The sequence below is a fragment of the Orcinus orca genome, chromosome 5 (assembly GCF_937001465.1).
Source record: "Orcinus orca chromosome 5, mOrcOrc1.1, whole genome shotgun sequence".
In the NCBI taxonomy this organism is placed as follows: Eukaryota; Metazoa; Chordata; class Mammalia; order Artiodactyla; family Delphinidae; genus Orcinus; species Orcinus orca.
The window spans coordinates 14,002,544-14,021,701 of NC_064563.1; the positions used below are offsets into that span (position 1 = coordinate 14,002,544).

Here is a 19,158-nt window from a genome sequence, read left to right on the forward strand (position 1 = left end):
CCGGCCTCCTTTTCCCCGCCCACCTTGGTCAGCGTACACTTCCGCTTCCGTGACCCGCTAAGGGCCACCTCCCCGACTTCCCGGCGTGCCCCGCGCCGTCTCCCTGGCAACGGCGCCCAGCGGCCGCGCTCGACTTCCCGGCACGCCCCGCGCCGTCTCCCTGGCAACCTAGGTCCCGAGTTTCGCTGGCCCCGCTACATGAATGTGAGGCGCCTCTTCCGGCGTCCGGGTTACTGGCTGGCCCTTGGGCGCGCGCGGTGCTACCACCCTTCGGCCTTCACCCGAAAAGGTACGCGGAGGCTCCTCGGGGCTCGTGGGCTCCCGGCGCCGGGAAGGTCATGGTTTCAGGGCCGCCTCTCCGGGCCTCCGAGCCCACGCCTCCTCACTTCCCTCGGCTCTTACCTCCCGGACCTGCTCCGGTCCCGGGAGGATGTGTGGCTTGTGCCTCCTCCGTTTGTGTTAACCCGCTTTGCGAAAATGTAAATTTAAAATACTTGAGGCAAGGAATTATTCTTTTAACCTTAGGGTTAAGGTTTACCTTTAAGGTTAGATTCCTACTTTAGCAGAATCCGGTGTCAGATCTGCTTCCTCTTGTTGTTACCTAGGAGGAGACTGGTAAACACTGTCCTTCCCTGTCTGTGCCCCCAGCCCCACAGTTCCCCCACTAAGGGTCAACGTGCAGCTTTGTGAACCGTCTCTCCCTTTCCCACCACATACCCCCCCGCGCCCCCCTTGGGCAGCAAGCTGGTCTGCTGGACGCTTATCTGCCTTAACAGAGTTTACTGAAAACCTACTGTGTGCCAGGCACCGAGGACCCAGAGATAAAGAAGGCGTGTTCCTTGCGCTCAGGTTCCTTTACAACCTCTGTGAGGTGGGGGCGAGTGGACGCTTACCAGTTCTCGGGTGGCTCTGTGGTCGCACAGACGAGACTGAGTGGTCTGGGGAGGGGGCGGCCGGGCTGCTACTGGGAGGCTGGGCCAGAGGGAGCCTAGTCCCGAGGTACTCTGTAGCCTTGCCACATTGCTTAGACACTGCTGGGCTTAAACGCTCATTTACAAATGAGAGCCCCTGGAAAATTGGACTTCTCAGAACTATTCTGACTTTCCCTAGACAGGGACCTTTATCTCCAGTAAGGAGGATTACTGAAAGTGTCCTTTACATTTGAAAAGGCCATGAGTCCATACATTTTTTTTAACAGCTTAATTTGGCCAGAAAGCATCACTTTTATGTGATCGGAGGAAGCACACAAAGACACATTGGGAGCCCTGCTCTCCAGTTGTTTTTTCAGCAGTAGATTTCACTAATTTCTGTAATATTGATAATCCCACATAATTCAGGCATTTTGAGGTATGGGCCCCAGCTCTGAAGTTCCAACCCAATGCTGATGTTTTAGTATTGTCGTGATCACATAGCCACTTAGGTGACTTGGTTTTTCCCTCCCTCCTTCCTTTCCTTCCTTCTCTGATTACTAGTTTTCCTTCTCACTGGCATTAGGTGAAACTTAACTGATTAATACATTATTTCAAGAAGGGAAATGCTGTAAATAGACATTTCCTTGTTTATGTTCTGTTCCAAGGATATTTGTAATTGGCCACCACCATGATGAAGTCCGCTGGCCATGTACCCCAAAGTACACAGATAGCATCTTGTTTTGTCATTATGCACAATAGGTTTTGGTCTTATAGCTTTGGAATTGTTGAATATGGACTGACCTGACTCCAGAGCACAGTCTTCAATTTAAAATCATGTTTTCTTTCCTTGTTTTTTTCATTGCAGTATAGTTGCTTTACAATGTTGTGTTAGTTTCTGCTGTACAGCAAAGTGAATCAGCCACACGTGTACATATATCCCCTCTTCCTTCCCATTTAGGCCACCACAGAGCATTGAATAGAGTTCCCTGTACTACACAGTCTGTTCTCATTAGTTATTAAAATCATGTTTTTCTTATAGATTTAAAATAAAACCCACTTTTCATAATTACTAACAAAACATTTTACATTTTGATGAAATAAAAGTGATTTTACCATACACATACTCATATGAAACAGTCCTGCCTTTCATAATTCCGCTGTACATTTATAGCTTTTTGAGGAATTACAGATTTACCTATAACAAATTTATGTTCAGCTAACATTAAAATACAATTTTAGATTTGAACTGCATTTGTGACACTTCTTGTTTCCAATCCAGGGAGATTACTCTATACACAGTGTGCATAATAAAAAAACTTCAGACATTGGATCAGAATTTGCTTAGGATGGGAAAAAATTCATTTCGAATCCATATCCCTCTTCACATCTAATAAATTCAAATATCATGGTTTAAAGTCCACAGAAAAAAAAAATCGAAAGAAACCAGCAACATGCTAATTTCTGGTTTAATCCTAACTCACCATTTATTAATCAAAATAGACATAAGGTGGGAAGAAAGAATACATAAAGCTTGATGCAGATATGTAGATTTTAGGAAATTATAAAGTTCTTGTACTTGGATGTTTTTTAAAAAGTAGGTAGGGAGTATAAAGTCTTAAACAGATTATTGATTGGAAAACATATATACATCTCAGAACTTGGGGAAATTTGACTGTTACTCAGTTTTGCCAAATTTAGATGCCTGAGGGAAGTCTCTGTTTTTGTGAAAGACTGCCTTCTATTGGAATCTGCAGTATCTCTACCTTTTAACATTTTCTCAATTAAGGTTAACCAATATTGGGTTGTTCAGTCCACTAATCAAGGTACAGGTATCAGTGTCAGAAACTTACACTTTTTGTTAGGAATAGTTCAGCACGCATTAGACCTCACCACTGGATTTTTCCTCTTTAAGGCATTGACCGACACTACTCGGATGCATTTGACCATCTCCTAGGAGACTTGCATGTTGAGTTTCGATAAGCAAACAAACAGTTTTCTCTTGTTTGGATCAATGCTGAAATTCCGAGAGGCTGCTAAGTGTGTGAGTGGATCAATAGCTGTTTCCACATGTCCAAAGCCCTTGATCGCAAGAAGATACACGCTTCAACAGAAACTTGGCAGTGGAACTTTTGGAACCGTCTATCTAGTGTCAGACAAGAAAGCCAAACAAGGAGAGGAATTGTAAGTAAAAAATACTTAATGCAAATCTTGAGTTGGCTGCTGTGTGTGTGCAGCTCTTAGCTGATTAAAAACACGGAGTACTGTTTACTTTGCTTTTTGCATTAAAGTAAGAATTTAGTAAGAGATAGAAAATCTCCTTGAATGATGTCTTCAGATGAGATTTTTAAAGGCATTTCAGAAGGTGAGTGAAGTACGCAAGTGACCTAGAGTAGGGAAATGGGGTAGATTATGTGAAAGTAAGATTTTTATGCATACCAAAGTCTCAATTACAGCCTTGCTTCCACTTAACTTGATTGGGACTTGAATGAGAAAATAAGAATTGTTTATAATGACTGCATTTTTAGAAATGTTAGGAAATACAAATCGATGGTAATTCACATTTGAGGTGAATAGAGTGTACTGAAGGAAATACGGTATTGACTTTGCATGGCTTTTTCCCATGGAGGAGGTTTTCAACGTCTGTAGTCATACAGCCCTCAAATTAGACATTTAAACCACACAGGGGCTCCCATCTAAAATTATGTTATATTGATGACCCTCTTGTTACTTCCTTTCCTTTGATTTTAATCAAACCCTATAAACTTCCATGGTAGAGAAAAACTCTCATGTTGTTGGACAGTACATCTCTTACAAATAAGGATGAATCTTCATTTTTAGCTTAAAGTTGTTTGAATGTGCTGCAGTGAAAAGTTAGTTGGAACTGAAGTTAGGATAAGAAACTTGTACGTCAAACACAGGAGGAAGAGAAGGGAGAAGGAAGAGTGATACAAGAAATCAGCCCTTGAGAAGAACAGATTTCCATCCCATAATCTACTCTTTCATTCAGAGGTTTTGAGGCTACTCTAAATTGTTCCAGCTTTTGCCCATAGGACTGTGGACTTAAAATCAGTGTGATAAACTTTTCTACTTCTTAATATGTCATAGGAACTATAAAAGCAAATGTTACTGATGCTACTATTTTATTTAAAAATCAGCCTTTTAAATGGTCTCTGTGTCCAGAATTTTAAAAAGTAGTTATCTAGACTTCATAATTTTTGATAAATTCCTGTGTGAAGAATGGGAATAATGCTGGGCACTTTTCTGGTGTCCTGAACATGCTTTATGACTTCTACCAAAAAATAAATTTTTACCTTAAATCCTAGAGGTATACTCTTCCAGCTGTTTAGAACAGGATGATAAATTTATGAAAATTACTAGAGACCCTTTATGGAAACATTAAGAGTAAGGCCTAAATCTGACCCAAGAGTTATAAAAATCATAATGTAAAGAATGTATCCAATTTTGGTTTCTTCAACTAATGAGGAATGTGAAGAATTTAAGAGAATAGGAAAAAAAAGTTGATTAAAGGGATGTGACATGAGATGTCGAAGACCAAACTTGAAAGTTTCAGACTTGAGGTGATGGGTGTGTGTGTGTGTGTGTGTGTGTGTGTGTGTGTGTGTGTGTGTGTGTAGGGAGGCGGGAGGAGAATGAGAGGGATGAGGGGGCTGGGGCCTGTTGAATGGGAAGTGATTTGTTAGTGACCTTCACTGTACCTGAACTCATCTTAGGACGTATGACTTGAGCTGAAGATGGCAGACGAAGCCTAGGTTTGTAGAGTAAATTCAATAGTGAGGATAATTGACAAATCATTTGATACCAAAGGTCTAGTCTAAAATCTCTTGGACAGGAATCATTCATCATCAGAATCTCTACAACATATTACGTACTGGTCACATTCAACTTTCAGATGTCTTTTGTTTGGCTTGCAGAGTTGTTTCTTTTTAAATCTAAATTAGTTGCCAGTATTTAAAAATGGGTCGCTTTCATAAAATTGAGCTTTTCATCTTCTCTTGAAAAAAATCAAAATATTTGCTAACACTGCCGCCTGTGTAGCCAGTGTGGGCTGGAGCTGCAGGCAGCGGCCCTCTTTAGGCAGACCCTGGACTCTGCTCCGATTCACCACGTTCCCGCCACTCCTCACCGTTTCTTACACCTTTCCACTACCTGCCTACTTTTGTAGACGTTTGACTTTTAGAACTGCTGAAATCATGAAGAATCATGGATATGGCTGCTCACAAAATCTTAGAATGCTCAAAGGAAGGCAGTACAGTGTCACGGGTTAAGACCACAGGCTTTGAAGTGAACAGGTCAGGAAGTAAAGCCAGTCTTGTTCTTAACTGAGATTAAGGTTATGCAGGTTCCTAATCTGAGCTTCAGTTTTCTTAGACACCACCCAATAACTGCAACTGGAACTCTCTACTAAATGGAAGCTTTTCTTTTTACATTACACTTTTAAGAGAGGAAAGTCTCCCAAGCAAAGCAATGTGGTGTCAGGTATGTGATTTTAAAACCTTCTTCTAGGATCTTTCTTGAGATTGTAACGCTTCTGTTGCCATCTCTTCTTTCATATCTCTTCTTTCATATCTCTATGGCTGTCGGAAGGAAACTTGTCCTCAGAATGTTGACCTTTTAGCTGTGTAAGGCAGCAGCTCATCAGCGGTTGTTGTGTTTAATGCATATACAGAGGCAGGAAACTAAACTCATATTTTTAGGATCCTTTCCTGAGAGTGTTGACAGGTGAACCTTTGGTTTGTGATCAAAGCACATCAACAAGTACCACCCTTTCTTCAAGCAATTTGGTTAGATAAGGTTTTAAATTCTGCTTTACATACTAGGCCATAAACATAGGAAATTGGTTAAGGGCTGGATAGAAAATACCTTCTAAAAAGATTTCTGTAATGTTATGAATGCTGCTCCCTTAACAGATCAGAGTAGATCTGATTCTCTTCACGTTTTGCAGACACACCCCTAACCTTCTGAGATAATAAGGAAAGTGTATGGTACCTTTACATGCCAGACTACCCCGTGGTACCCTTGTTAAAGGAGGGACTTAGGTAGACCGTGAGCCCCAGCTGGTCTGTAGGACACTTGTTACCAGCCTCTGTGAACTCTAGGTCCAGGCGATATGCACTTTAGATTTAATTAATCAAAGAACTTTCCCGTTAGACAGTTGCAATTTATCACTGTGCCACTTGAGGGCACCACTCTACCATCGACATTTTTCATATACTATGATGTTGTGAATTTTAATTACGATGTAAATACCATATTCCTTTGCATTTTTATTGACTTTCTGCATTCGCTATGGAATTAAAAAAAAAAGGCCACAGGCATTATACTTGATTAATGTATGTTTCGAGAGGGTTTTTTTTTTTTTGGCATAAAAATATCTGGGGCTTCCCTGGTGGCACAGTGGTTGAGAATCTGCTTGCCACTGCAGGGGACACGGGTTCGAGCCCTGGTCTGGGAAGATCCCACATGCCGTGGAGCAACTGGGCCCGTGAGCCACAACTGCTGAGCCTGCGCGTCTGGAGCCTGTGCTCCACAACAACGGAGGCCGCGATAGTGAGAGGCCCGCGCACCGCGATGAAGAGTGGCCCCCGCTCACCGCAACTAGAGAAAGCCCTCGCACAGAAATGAAGACCCAACACAGCCATAAATAAATAAATTAATTAATTAATTTAGAAAAAAAAATATATATCTGGTATTCTTTTCTTAGTTATCACAGTAGAATAAAATTAAGCTTAAAATGATTAGTGAATGAGATAGAGGTTTTTACTTTATTATATTCTGTGTCATGAAATTCATAAAACAGTATTTGGGAATATTTTCTTTCATAATTATGGAAACTCTGGACTAATGGATGTTGAAGGTGTGATAATGTTAACTCATATTCCTAAAGATTATTCTAATTCTAGCTCATAATTTTATATTTTTGTTAAGCTGTCAGGTTTTTTTTAAACATTTTTATTGGCATATAATTGCTTTACAGTGGTGTGTTAGTTTCTACTTTATAACAAAGTGTATCAGTTATACATATACATATATCCCCATATCTCTTCCCTGTTGCAGCTCCCTCCCTCCCACCCTCCCTATCCCACCCTTCTAGGTGGTCACAAAGCACTGAGCTGATCTCCCTGTGCTATGCGACTGCTTCCCACTAGCTATCTGTTTTACATTTGGTAGTGTACATATGTCCATATATACACTATCACTCTCTCTTTGACCCAGCTTACCCTACCCCCTCCCTGTGTCCTCAAGTCCATTCTCTAGTAGGTCTGCGTCTTTATTCCTGTCTTGCCCCTAGGTTCTTCATGACCATTTTTTGGGTTTTTTTAGATTCCATATATATGTAAGCTGTCAATTTTTTGTTAAGCAAACCTACAAGATTTTGATAAGCTAGTAAGTTACTTTGGCCCTTAGCATACTGTGTGTAATTTAATAGAAAAGAGATGTTAAGGAAATAGGCTTACCCTGAATTATATGATTATTTGTACATGATTAAAATACACAATTAATCATGGCCATAGTTGGTGAACTTCAACATGAATCTTATCAGCATAGGATGCTGGTTTTAAAAAAATTTCATCACACTTAAGATACAGTGACATTATTATGTGAAGTTGATTTTCTGCTCTAGTCTTTTAGTTTGTCAACTCAAGTATTTAATACAATTTATGTAATAAACCTTTGCTTTGGACTGAGTACCAGAGAGGAAACTGAAGCAATAGGATACAAGGCTTGGCCCTTAGGAACTTCCAGTCTAGAAGAGAGGCAGAATTAACATACATAAAACAACCAGCAGCCAGTGCAGTGCTTTAGCATCTGTGTGGCAGGTTGCTCTTAGAGGTGTTGGAATGGCCACTGCCCAGCTCTCTTTTAGCTACATACAGTCGTTATCTTACTGGTATCTGTACATTATGTAAGAGCTTTCATTCTTTCCCCCCTTGGTTCTGTCCATGTAATATCTAAATATTTCCCCCCTTAACTGTGCACCTACACTTTGGTCTTTGCCTACATATAGTCAACATGGTTAACATGGAAATGCTTTCTCTCTCCACAGGACATTTCTTCCCAGCATGAGGATCTTAAATAGGAAAGGCTATCAATTCCTTAGAGAAGTGTCCTCAAGCCCACACACTGAGGCCTAAGGACCCTGCGTCCCAGGAGAGCTCTTGGGCCTGTATTAGAGTGGATTTTCAAAAGTCCTAACAAGCAGATTTCCCACCCAGCCATGGAGACAGTATGGAGGAGAGGGGTTTGGGGGCTGCTGATAGAATTAATCACACTGACAGCAAGAGAGGAGTGGCCTTAGACCTTAAGAGTGAAGGAGGTGAAAAGTTATAAAGAGGTAATAAAAAACCCCACAACAGTCTGGGTCCTTTATTGTAAAGCGAAATGGCTCTCCTTAGCCCAGTCCCTTCTGAGGACACCTCAGGCCTACGGCCCATTTCCAAAGTGTTGTGTTGAGCAGTAGCCACCAACAGGGGTGGGGCGGTGGGAGTCAGGGCTTTTGAAGGACAGAGCCATGCTTAAGCCACCACATTAGGATCCATTCCTCAGCTTTTCATCTTAATATACTTCGAGATGGTCAGTCTTGGTGAGGGGCTTATATTAACCAAATTCAGTTAAGATGAATCTATAAATCATGATGCCACTTCTTAATTCTGGGCCTAGAATGAGTGAGTATCTCCTTTCATGTACCTTTCTACCATTTTCTGGTGTGAGTCTGGAGAAGCTGAATATCTAATCAGAAGTGAAAATATAACTAAAACAAAATAGGTGGAACAATTTAGACAGTTATTTGATTAGCCAGATAAAGGGTCTCTTCTTCATAGCAGAGAATATCGTTCCAAGTGACTGTTTTCCTGGGGACCCTCAGTGCCAGTGTGTGTCTGCTGAACAGCTCCAGAGGCACGTACATACAGGTAACCCTAGGCTACCTCCTTTTCCAATATTGAAGGTAATGTGCGCATGTTTTACGAAAAGTGCAGGTGTGCGTAAAGCAGGAAAATGATCTGTAATCCTGCCACCCAACTTCTGGTCTTTTCTGTAAGCACTGACAGACATTTATTTAATCTTCAAGGAAACATATGGCATTGGTCATGGTGGTTGCCTCAGAGATTGAGGACGAGGAGTGAAGGAGACTTGCTTTTCATTGAACACTTTTTGTACATTTGGAATTTTATACCATGTGCAAGCTTGAAAAAAATCCACATAATAAAAGTAAAAGAAACTTCACATATTCATTCAACAAATCTGGTCCCCATTTTCTGGTCACTTGCTCTCTAAGGAGCTTGATTTGGGTGGTTCTCAATTGTGGCTGAACAGTAAAATAACAATATTAAAAATACACCTTTGAGTCACACCCCAATACGTTCTGTTTTAACTGGGCCACACCCCAGGCATCTGGATTTTTGAGAGCTTCCAGGTGATTTGAATGTATAGCTAGGCTTGAGAGTATCTGCTTTAGTGGGAGAGAAGAACATTTGTTGTATGATCATAAAAGTAAATAATTACAAACTGCCATTAAGTATTGTGAAAGAAAAGTCTTGGTTGCTGTAGGTACAACAGACCTAAGATGGCAGGATGAGCTTTGGTGAGGCAAGGCCTCCCTGAGAACATGCCGTTTCAGCTGAGACCTCAAGAATGATTAAGAACTAGCCAGTGGTTTTCACGCGTTATTGGGCATCAGAACTGGAAGGCAGGTTAAAACACAGATTGCTGGGCTCTACTCCCAAACTTCCTGGTTTAGCAAGTCTCGGTGGGGTCTGAGAATTTGCATTTCTAACAGCTGTTGCTGCTGGCCTGAGAACTGCAGTTTGAGGACCACTGAACTAGGCAAAAGGATGGGAGAACATTTCCATTCAGTGTATATATAATTTTGCATCTTTTTTTGGAAACACTAAAATATAAGTATTTTCCCATCTTATCGAATATTCTTAAAAGCATCATATAATATGCCTGCATAATAGTCCACCATATGGCTTTAATATCATTTAGCTCCTTCTTGTTGGCTAGGTAGATTCTGGTACTCTCTTTGAAGTAGAAGTAAAATACTATTGTGCCTTTTTGCATCCTCAGAGATTTGATGTAATGATTGTTTCATCATATCCTTTCTGTCAATGGTTTAAGTCTGGAAAACTAATGAATAACTGAGCTTCGATCACTGAGAAGTGATGGGCATTCTGTGCATTCAGTTGAAGAATATTTGAGCCAGTTATGGATTATGGCCACATTTGCTCAGATGCTCAGTTGTAATTAGAGAAAAAGGACTTCCTCCATTTTCAAGTTTATTTCTGACACATTGAGAAATGGAGAAGTCAGTTTTCATATTATAAGGAATAAACTAAAAAGCCTCCCTTTCTGTGTATAGGTTTTCACTGTTTACAAAAAAGGACATTATTTCCTCTTAGAGAATTAATAAATTGATTATAGTAGCCTGCCAGTGTCAAAAATAATTAAAAATGAGTAATAGTTCTTAACTAGAATGCATAGATTTTTATAATATTTGAAACAGCTTTCAGTGACTCAGAATGTGACAGTAATTTCTGCTATTTAATAGCAGATAGCCTTCAGTAAAGCTACTGTTTATATTTTGCACCTGCTAACACCAATGCACCTACTAACACCTATTTATGGATTTTCTGTCTGATTTACTTAATTATTTTAACATATCCTTACTTTCAGTTTTGAGTCATTCTAAATAAAACAGTAGATTTAATGAGTCCAGCTTTGAGCCTGTTCTCTGCACTCTTATTAAAGCTGTTATTTCTATAGTATTAACAGGAGTTCTCCCCAGTGGGCATCTGTGATGGTAGAATTGGGTTATTGAGTGGGCTGAGTTAATTTAATAGGATTCAGTGGTTTATGCAGTGGAGAGTTATGAAGACAATTTGGAGGAAACTAATGATTTCTTTCTATTTTTCCCTACCAGAAAATACAGTTTTCTTCATTTTTTTAATTGTAGTGATCATGTCTTTTTCCCCTTAAAATCTTCAGTCTTTTAATAGAGCTTATGAGTGCATCTTAAAATCTCTTTTAAAGTAGTTCATGTTCTGGAGGATATTGTGTGTAGGTTCCACCTAGGTAAATCTGGACAGGGTAAGTTTGAACTTAGACTTCACTTTGGGCTTTGCCAGTTCTTGGTCTGCAGTAACTCAAGCCTCTGAGCTTCTGGCAGTTTTGCAACATGTAAGGGTTGGGAGCTGGAAGGGAAAAGGAGAGAAGAGAAGGCAGGTTGCACACTGACTTACCTCAATCATGGTAATGAGGTTGACGTTCTGGGGTAAATGATTTACATCTTCCTGAGGCTGCTTTGCTGCATGTATTAGCATAAAAGAATCAATGAGCTTTTTATCTAGTTTTTAATATTTACGGATGAGAGATGACTAATAAATAAAATATTTTAGGATGAGTAGGATGCAGGGAAACCCTCCATTTCATTTTGTCTTGGGCAGGGGGCCAAACAAGCCTGCTTGAAGACTGAATCACCAAGAAGCATTTAGAAGGAAAACAACAGCACACAAAAAGCCTTTTTTAAAATGCTTTTTTCTTACATTACTATTGTTTGAAAGAAAACAAAAGTGATTTATTTAAAATACGACTGTTGACAAGAAAAGAGTGTAGATAAATTACTATAGTATATTTATTAGATTTTCAGACTGGTTGTTTAAATTCTTTCCTTATCCCACTCTATTCTTCCAATGTATTGTTTTGGTGGATTTGTGAGTAGGGAAGCTAATGGTTTTGCTAACACTGAATAATACCCCCAGGAAATAAGGAATGTTATTCTTCATAAGTGTATGAGATGGGGGGAGGAATATCTAAGCGATTTTAGTAAATAATAATTTTTAAATGTAATTGGATATGCTGGTCCTTCAACATTGTCATTGTTGACTACCCCAAGTTTTAAAAACAAGAGATTTGTGTAAGCCTATTACTTTAAATGTGATTTTTGTCTCATTTATTCAATAAATAAAACAAAATACTTTAAGGATGAATGTACAAAATGCAAGAACAAAACTTCATGGGCATAGGACAGTTCAAGTTTTTATCCCCTAACAAAGGACTTTTTTTCTGGCAAGATGTGTTATAGCAAAGACTGAGGTGATTTTTGATAGATTCCACAGGAACCTCGATGACCAAATCCAATATTTTCCGGGCTAACTTTAGTTTCCTGATGCTAAAGCAAGCATGACACCGTTGAGTATAATTTGTAACTAGCCTTTCTTGTTCTTGGTTCTATTCAAGCGGCCTTCTTGGGAGATCCTTTCCTCCAACAGCTTTTGGCGGCACAAGCCAACCAGTGCTGGGCCTGCCACACAGTGGGCAGTTCCCTGTACTGTCACTTGTTCCTGCAGGACCATCTGAGGGGCATCTTCTTTTCCCAGTCCTTTCCCTTCTGAACTGGTCCACTTCCTTTTTTGACACATGCATTGACCTGGGAGGAGGTATGGGCAGTTTTGGCTAGTACCCACCTTTCTAATATTTTGAGGTGAAAATTTGAGTTGTGATACCATCCACCTTTAAATAACTTGGAAAATGAGATTCATCTATAAGTTAATCGTCAAAGAAATGAGAAGGCAGAAAACTCTCAGGTTAAAATTAGTTTCTGGCTTACTTTGTTACTTTTGAGCAGATTTTCCTGGGGAAAAAGTTTGGTTGGGCTTCCCTGGTGGCGTGGTGGTTGAGAGTCCACCTGCCGATGCAGGGGACATGGGTTCGTGCCCCGTTCCGGGAAGATCCCACATGCCATGGAGCGGCTAGGCCCGTGAGCCATGGCCGTTGAGCCTGTGCGTCCAGACCTGTACTCCAGAGCCTCACAGCAGTGAGAGGACCGTGTACCGCAAAAAAAAAAAAAAAAAAAAAGTTTGGTTGCCATGACATCCATATCTAAATAGTGAACTTAGCATGACGTAGGTGACTTAAAAGTCAACAAGGGAGAAAAACAATAACGCTTATGTTACTATTAGCTTCTTGGTCAGTTATTCCTAAGCTTCATTTCTAGAACTAGTGATTTGTAAATTTATATGGGAAATATCAATAGATATAGTTAATACCAAAGATTTCTAAAAGTAGCTTGTGTACTACACTACAATTGTATAAATTGTATAAATAATACAATTTATATTGCATTGTATAATTTCATGTAGTATTAAAAATAAGCAGTTAATATTATGTGACCTCATTGCTTTAAAATACTGTGAAATTGAATTTCTGTTCCATAGTTTAACAGGGATACAATCACATTTTATTTCTCAGCTGCTTTCATAGCCCCTGTTACCTGATAATTGTAAGTATGAATGAACAGTTATGAAACCTTTGACATGTTGTAGAACATACTTAATAGGATAGTAGTGCTACTATTTAGTAATCATGTGAAAAATCCACCCCAAATTTTAGTTATTGAAAAAGCAAACCCTGGGCATGAGGAAACTTTTGGAGCTGATGTGCATGCTCATTGTCATGATTGTGGAGATGGTTTCCTGGACATATCCGTATGTCAAAATTTATCAGATTATATACCTTAAATATGTGCAGTGTATCAGTGCCAATTACACCTTAAGAAATGTGTTTAGGGAATATGAACCTTGGACCGTGATGTATGAAACCTCTAAGGTTGTTAAACTGGTTGATTTTGTAGCTGCTCGTGATAATCAATAGGAAATTTGGTAGCTTAAGCTTAATGTTGCTTTTTAATCTTTGGGTTCAGACCAATCAATCTTCTTGTTTTCAGATCAGAGAAAAATCATAGGCTTTGTTTTTTCATGACCTTTATTGAGCAAGTGAGGAAGGAAGGTTAAATTCATATATTTAGGTTTCCAAATTTCTAAGAGTAGAAAATTTGGAATATTGCAACTTTGATTAGAATGTGTTCAGGTGTTAGTTTGCTCAACTTCCTATATGCAGTTGGCACTCAGCATTTTAATTAAAGTTTGATTGATGTTTCCACTTCTCTATTAGTTTGAGTTTGGAGAAACCTCTAAAAACCTAATGTAGCTACATCTGCCTTCCCTCAGGAGAGATTTGAGGAAGATTGGCAGCCCTTCATTTCTTCTCTCCCTTGTCTCCCTACGTCTTGCATCTCATGGGCCTCACACAAGTACAGATATTGTGGGTTTGGGGGCAAGATCAGCCAATGCAATTTTTACAGTAATTAGATTTGCAGTTTGTTGATCAGCTGCTTTTATTTCATGTGCTCTTTGAAAGATATTTCAGTACAATGATTATTGAGCTCTAACTTAATAATTTCTGTTATTTTTAGAATTGTTTTAGAAATGAAAATTATAAGAAGGTCCAATGACATGTTATTTGCAAGGCAGTTTAACATTACTTAGGAAGTAAAGCATTTGGATATTTGATAAGGATGGGACTTGACACAAACCTGAAGTAAGCCTTACTATCTTTAAAGAGGTTGAGTTTTGAGCTCAGAAGGGGTAAGGTATATTCAACAGGTTTTGAAGACCAAGAACAGTAGATAATTTCCTCCAGGTAAAGTTTATTTTAGCATTATTTTGCTAGCCCTGCACAATCATAAAAACTTCCTGTGTGTATGTATGTCTTTGTATATATGTACATCAACACAAAAACTATGTATATGTGTATATATACACATAAACACACAAGTGTATATATATGTATGTGTGTGTGTGTTCACACACATACACAGTTTTTCAGTTCAGCACTAGTTTCAGCAGCAGAGGTTGTACTCAGCTGATAACAAATATCCTGGTCTGATGAATGAAGCGATCAGGGCTCAGTGTTTCATACACTGGAGAGACAGTGGAGTGCCCTGTGGGGACTTCCACTTTATACTAATTCAAAAGGCATTAATATGGCCCACTCATTGAAAAGCCCCCGCTGGGAGGCCCTGACTACCCTGCCTCTGCTGTGTGGGGTGATTGTGGGATGTCCCCTCGGCAGCTGCCTCTGACCCATCTTATGCCATTAGCTAGACTCTCTCCAGGATTCCTTGGAAACTGTGTGCCTACCTGAATAATTTATTACCTAGAGATCAATTATTCATAACTCATTTATTACAGCTGAAGTAAAACCTAAAGGTGGAATCATTCTGCACCTCATGAATATCCAACAGATCATCAGGAGATTGCAGTAGAGTTTTAAGTCCTCATGGTCCCCACTGCCTGTTTGTTTCTCTGAAGGGATCCCAGAGAGAACAGCCTTCTGAAATGGAACCAGGGTGGATGAAAGCAGTAGCAGATGACTCCCTGCTGGTTGTGCTGCACTGCTTCATCTCTTCACGCTGTTTGTCTTTTTAATTCTGGCCTTATTTACACCTAGAAATAAAATTTCAGTTTGAGATAATTTAGGAGACATTTATAGCACTTTTGGTTTATTAAACCACTCCTAGGAGGTAAACAAGGATGCAAAACTTGTCCTTAGAATATCTTTTCTGGGATAAAATGCACAGGGTACCTATAGTACATTTTATTGACATTAGTCATGCTACGTTTGCTTGTTGCATCAGAGTTATATCTGAGTTGTGTTTTATTTATTTTTGAGCCCATATCTTTCATATAAAGAAATGCCATATGTTTTTCACATATGTTATATAAAAAGCATTTTAATAAAAGTGTTGTGGGACTTCCCTGGTGGTGCAGTGGTTAAGAATCTGCCTGCCAGTGCAGGGGACACCGGTTCGAGCCCCGGTCCGGGAAGATCCCACATGCCGCGGAGCAACTAAGCCCGTGTGTCACAACTACTGAGCCTGCACTGTAGAGCCCGCGAGCCAAAACTACTGAAGCCCGCGTGCCACATCTACTGAAGCCTGCGTGCCACATCTACTGAAGCCTGCGCACCTAGAGCCCGTGCTCCGCAGCAAGAGAAGCCACCACAATGAGAAGCCGGCACACCGCAAGGAAGAGCAGCCCCTGCTCGCTGCAACTAGAGGAAACCCACGCAGCAACAAAGACCCAAAGCAGCCAAAAATAAATAAATTAAAAATAAATAAATTTTTAAAAAGTGTTGTGAAAGTGTAACCAAAAGAAGCCTAATTATTTTTTCTATTAAGTAAATATAATAGGAAATTGTTTGACTTAAGCCAGACTGATTAATTTTAAAAATAATTACCAAGCTTTTAAAAATGTGTTGAAAATAGTTGGAGAGTTTGAAATTCCAGTTACTTCGGCTGTAAAGCAGAGGTTTGCCTTTGGGGTTTGGCTGCCCCTAGACTCACTGTCATTGAAGAATGGGCAGAAGTCTGTGAGCTTCACACTCTGGGCACCATCTCAGTGTGGTGTCACTTTCTTATTTAGGTAGGTTAGTACTGATTTTGAGTATAAGAGTTCTAAGTTGCTGAGGTTAACCTTTCCCTGGTTAAAAACCCCAGCCTGTAGATAAAAATCCCAAACTGTTGAGCAAGAATTTTTTAGTAGCATTTCCAGATTTTTTTTGTGTTGATGTTGGTTCTCCAAATGAAATGAAGGCTAAATATTTACGCAAGATTTAAATGGCCTGAACCCATACCTTTCACACTGGACCATACATATGGTGTCCCAGATAACCCACCAAGCAGGAGTTTAAATATGGATTTAGTTTTACTATTGTGAAAATATATGAGTAATTAAAAAAATTTAGGACAAGTGTGAATGTCATGGAGTAAAATTTAAAAATTGCATAATTTTTGAATTTTTACTATAATTTTAATAGGTTACATATTTATATGGCTCAGTAAATATAAAAAGCTGTACTGTTAAAAGTCTCCTCTCATCCTTGTCCCCCTTTTTCTGAATTCCCATTCTCTTCCCCAAGACGTAACCAGTTTGTTTCCCATGGATCCTTCCAGAGTTGCTTTGTGCATCTATAAGCGACTCTGGAATATAGATTATTTTTGTCTCCTGATAAAAACTAGCGTATTACACACTTCTGTTTCATGTTTTTTTCATATGCCAAAATATCTGGGAGAGCTTTCCATGTCAGTATGAAGAGAATGTTCCCATTCTTTGTTTTAACAACTATATAGTACATTCTATTGTACGTCTGCTACTTTCCTGTTGATGTATATTTGGGTTGTTTTTAATCTTTTGTTATTAAAAATACTGCTGCAGTGTATAACCCTGAACATTTGTCCTTTCACAAACATGTCACTATTCCTTGCATGAATTTTTAAAATAAAGCTTGAGATTTCAGAGACATGTTCTGCTTTTGGAAGTCCTATTCCAGGGTATGAGTTTTTCCTTCTTTGCTACTAGGGCTGTTTTGCTGGAAAAGTTTGAGAAGCGCTGCTGGAAACTTGTTATTGAGGCCTCGTGGTGGGATGATTTTTCACTTTTTGAAATAACTTGGCTGTGAAGTGATAGTGATGACAATGTCACTTTGCCATCCTGTGTGTCTTGGAGGTAAAGGGTGTAAATCTGTTGGCAAGTTATTTATAAGCAAAAATCATATTGTAAAATTGTCTAGTTTGTGGGTAGGCAGGCAGTCGATACAATGAAACATTTACAGCTGTGATATTTTGGGACAGCCTCAGTGCCCTCTGACCTTAAGCCCTAGAGTACCTGAAAAGGTTAATAGATATTCTGTGTAAAAAGGAGTTCTATGATTAAATGAGTTTGGAAAACACTTGGCTCCACAAAATTAAACCAGTTTGTTTGCTGAGGAACTCTTCAGAGCCTGAAATCTGCTGGCTAAATTGTGACCCTTCAAGAGCTTTTCCCAAGTGTGTTCAGCCACTGAACTCCCTTCCCCAGGCCCCTCTGATTAGCACTAGTGTTCTGAGGAGCCAGGCTTAGGAGTTACTACCCATGTTGGACACCGTGCCACCATGTTGAAATTATTGGTCACAAGCATACGTGGTATTTAAATTTACAAGCGATTCAGTAAGAGGAATTGGAATGAAAGTCACTGTTTCAACACTGACCATCATGACCAGCAGGTGGTGCTAAAGTGACATGCAGACCAACTCCCGAGGGGGCAGCATCTCTACCGGCAGGATTAACTCAGGTCCATAAAGTCATCTTCATTTGGTTACAGTCTACCAATATTTTGATTTCACTGGTTAAATGAATAAAAGGCAGAGAATAGGTCACTAACGCATTTTTAATTTCTTCATAGGAAAAGCACAAGTCAGCTGAGAAATAAATTTGGAAAAATATTTTTATCTTCACAGACTGTTTTAACTGGCATGAAATAGGTTTGTTTTTTCTTGCCATCTATGTATTAGGTGGACATTTCCTAGCGGTGTACACGAAGATGTATGCATGCTCTATATCGAAAGAAAAAGCCATATATTTAACTAAATGTCACTCTCCACTGTCCTTGAGAATGGCCAAGAGCAGCTTCATTCAACAAGCATCCAGCTGGTGGCTATCAAGGAGATGAAGCCGCTATGGCCACTGTCCTCCAGGAACTGGTATTGGGCTGAAAATAGGACTTGAGTGCAAATAGCTCTATTAGAAGGGCCATGGGGTGGGAGGGATCAGGGTCTCTTAGAGTTTGAGAGAGATCTGGGCCATTTCATTCTTTTGAGGTCTATTAAATATGAGACTTTGTAAAACAGGGCAACAGAAATGGGATATGTTTTAAATTGAAATTTAAACACAAAAAATTTAACATGCAAAAGTGCAATGCAATGTGACTATACTCACAAGATAATTATAGAATTACTATAAATTCTAATTCCTAGTGTGTTATAGCTGGAGTGGCCCAGAAATGGGAAATACATTTAAAGTTGGGTGAGGACATCTTTCAGAGCTGTCAGTGTGTCTCTGTGACAGAGGGTACAATCTGTCTTGGAGCTCTGGTCAAGAGTCAACATTCAAAGCCCTTGAGGAATCTCCAATCGTGAGCAGAAGGCCATTTTGATCACTTTGATGAGAAGCGTTGATGCAAATGATAAACCCAGAGGAGCTGCAGGGAGGAGAGGCTCTTCCAGGGAAGGGCACCTGGACCACCTGATGGGTGTGGAATTGCTGAGACGGCCTAGGGAAAGGTTATAGCTTAGGTTGACGGGTGTCTGCTGATACATGGGACCAGTCTGATGACCCTTCAGAGGCGCAGTTGGGCAGCCTTTCCACCCTGTCCCTCCATCCTCCTCGCTTCAAGTCTTTGCCTCTTTTTCCAGATGTAGCAGAGCAGGGCTCATGTCTTCCTTAACTGCCTGGACTGTGTCCCTCCCGGGGACAGGAAGGCAGTGAAGCCTTGCTGTTCCCGGGTGAGGAGGGGGGGTCGCTCTCTTGATTCGAGGATGTATCTCACCGAGTCCCACAGGAAAAAGTACAGT

General features: G+C 40.0%; 1 protein-coding gene across 1 annotated transcript in view; it reads left to right on the forward strand.

Annotated features, from left to right (window-relative positions):
• Positions 1-47: 47 nt before the first annotated feature.
• The window catches only part of NEK11 (NIMA related kinase 11), a 111,261-nt gene continuing 92,150 nt past the window's right edge, over positions 48-19,158 (forward strand). The window contains 2 exon segments of the mRNA XM_049710249.1: positions 48-289; positions 2,824-3,092. Coding sequence (XP_049566206.1) covers positions 2,875-3,092 — 218 coding nt within the window. The 5' untranslated portion in view covers positions 48-289; positions 2,824-2,874.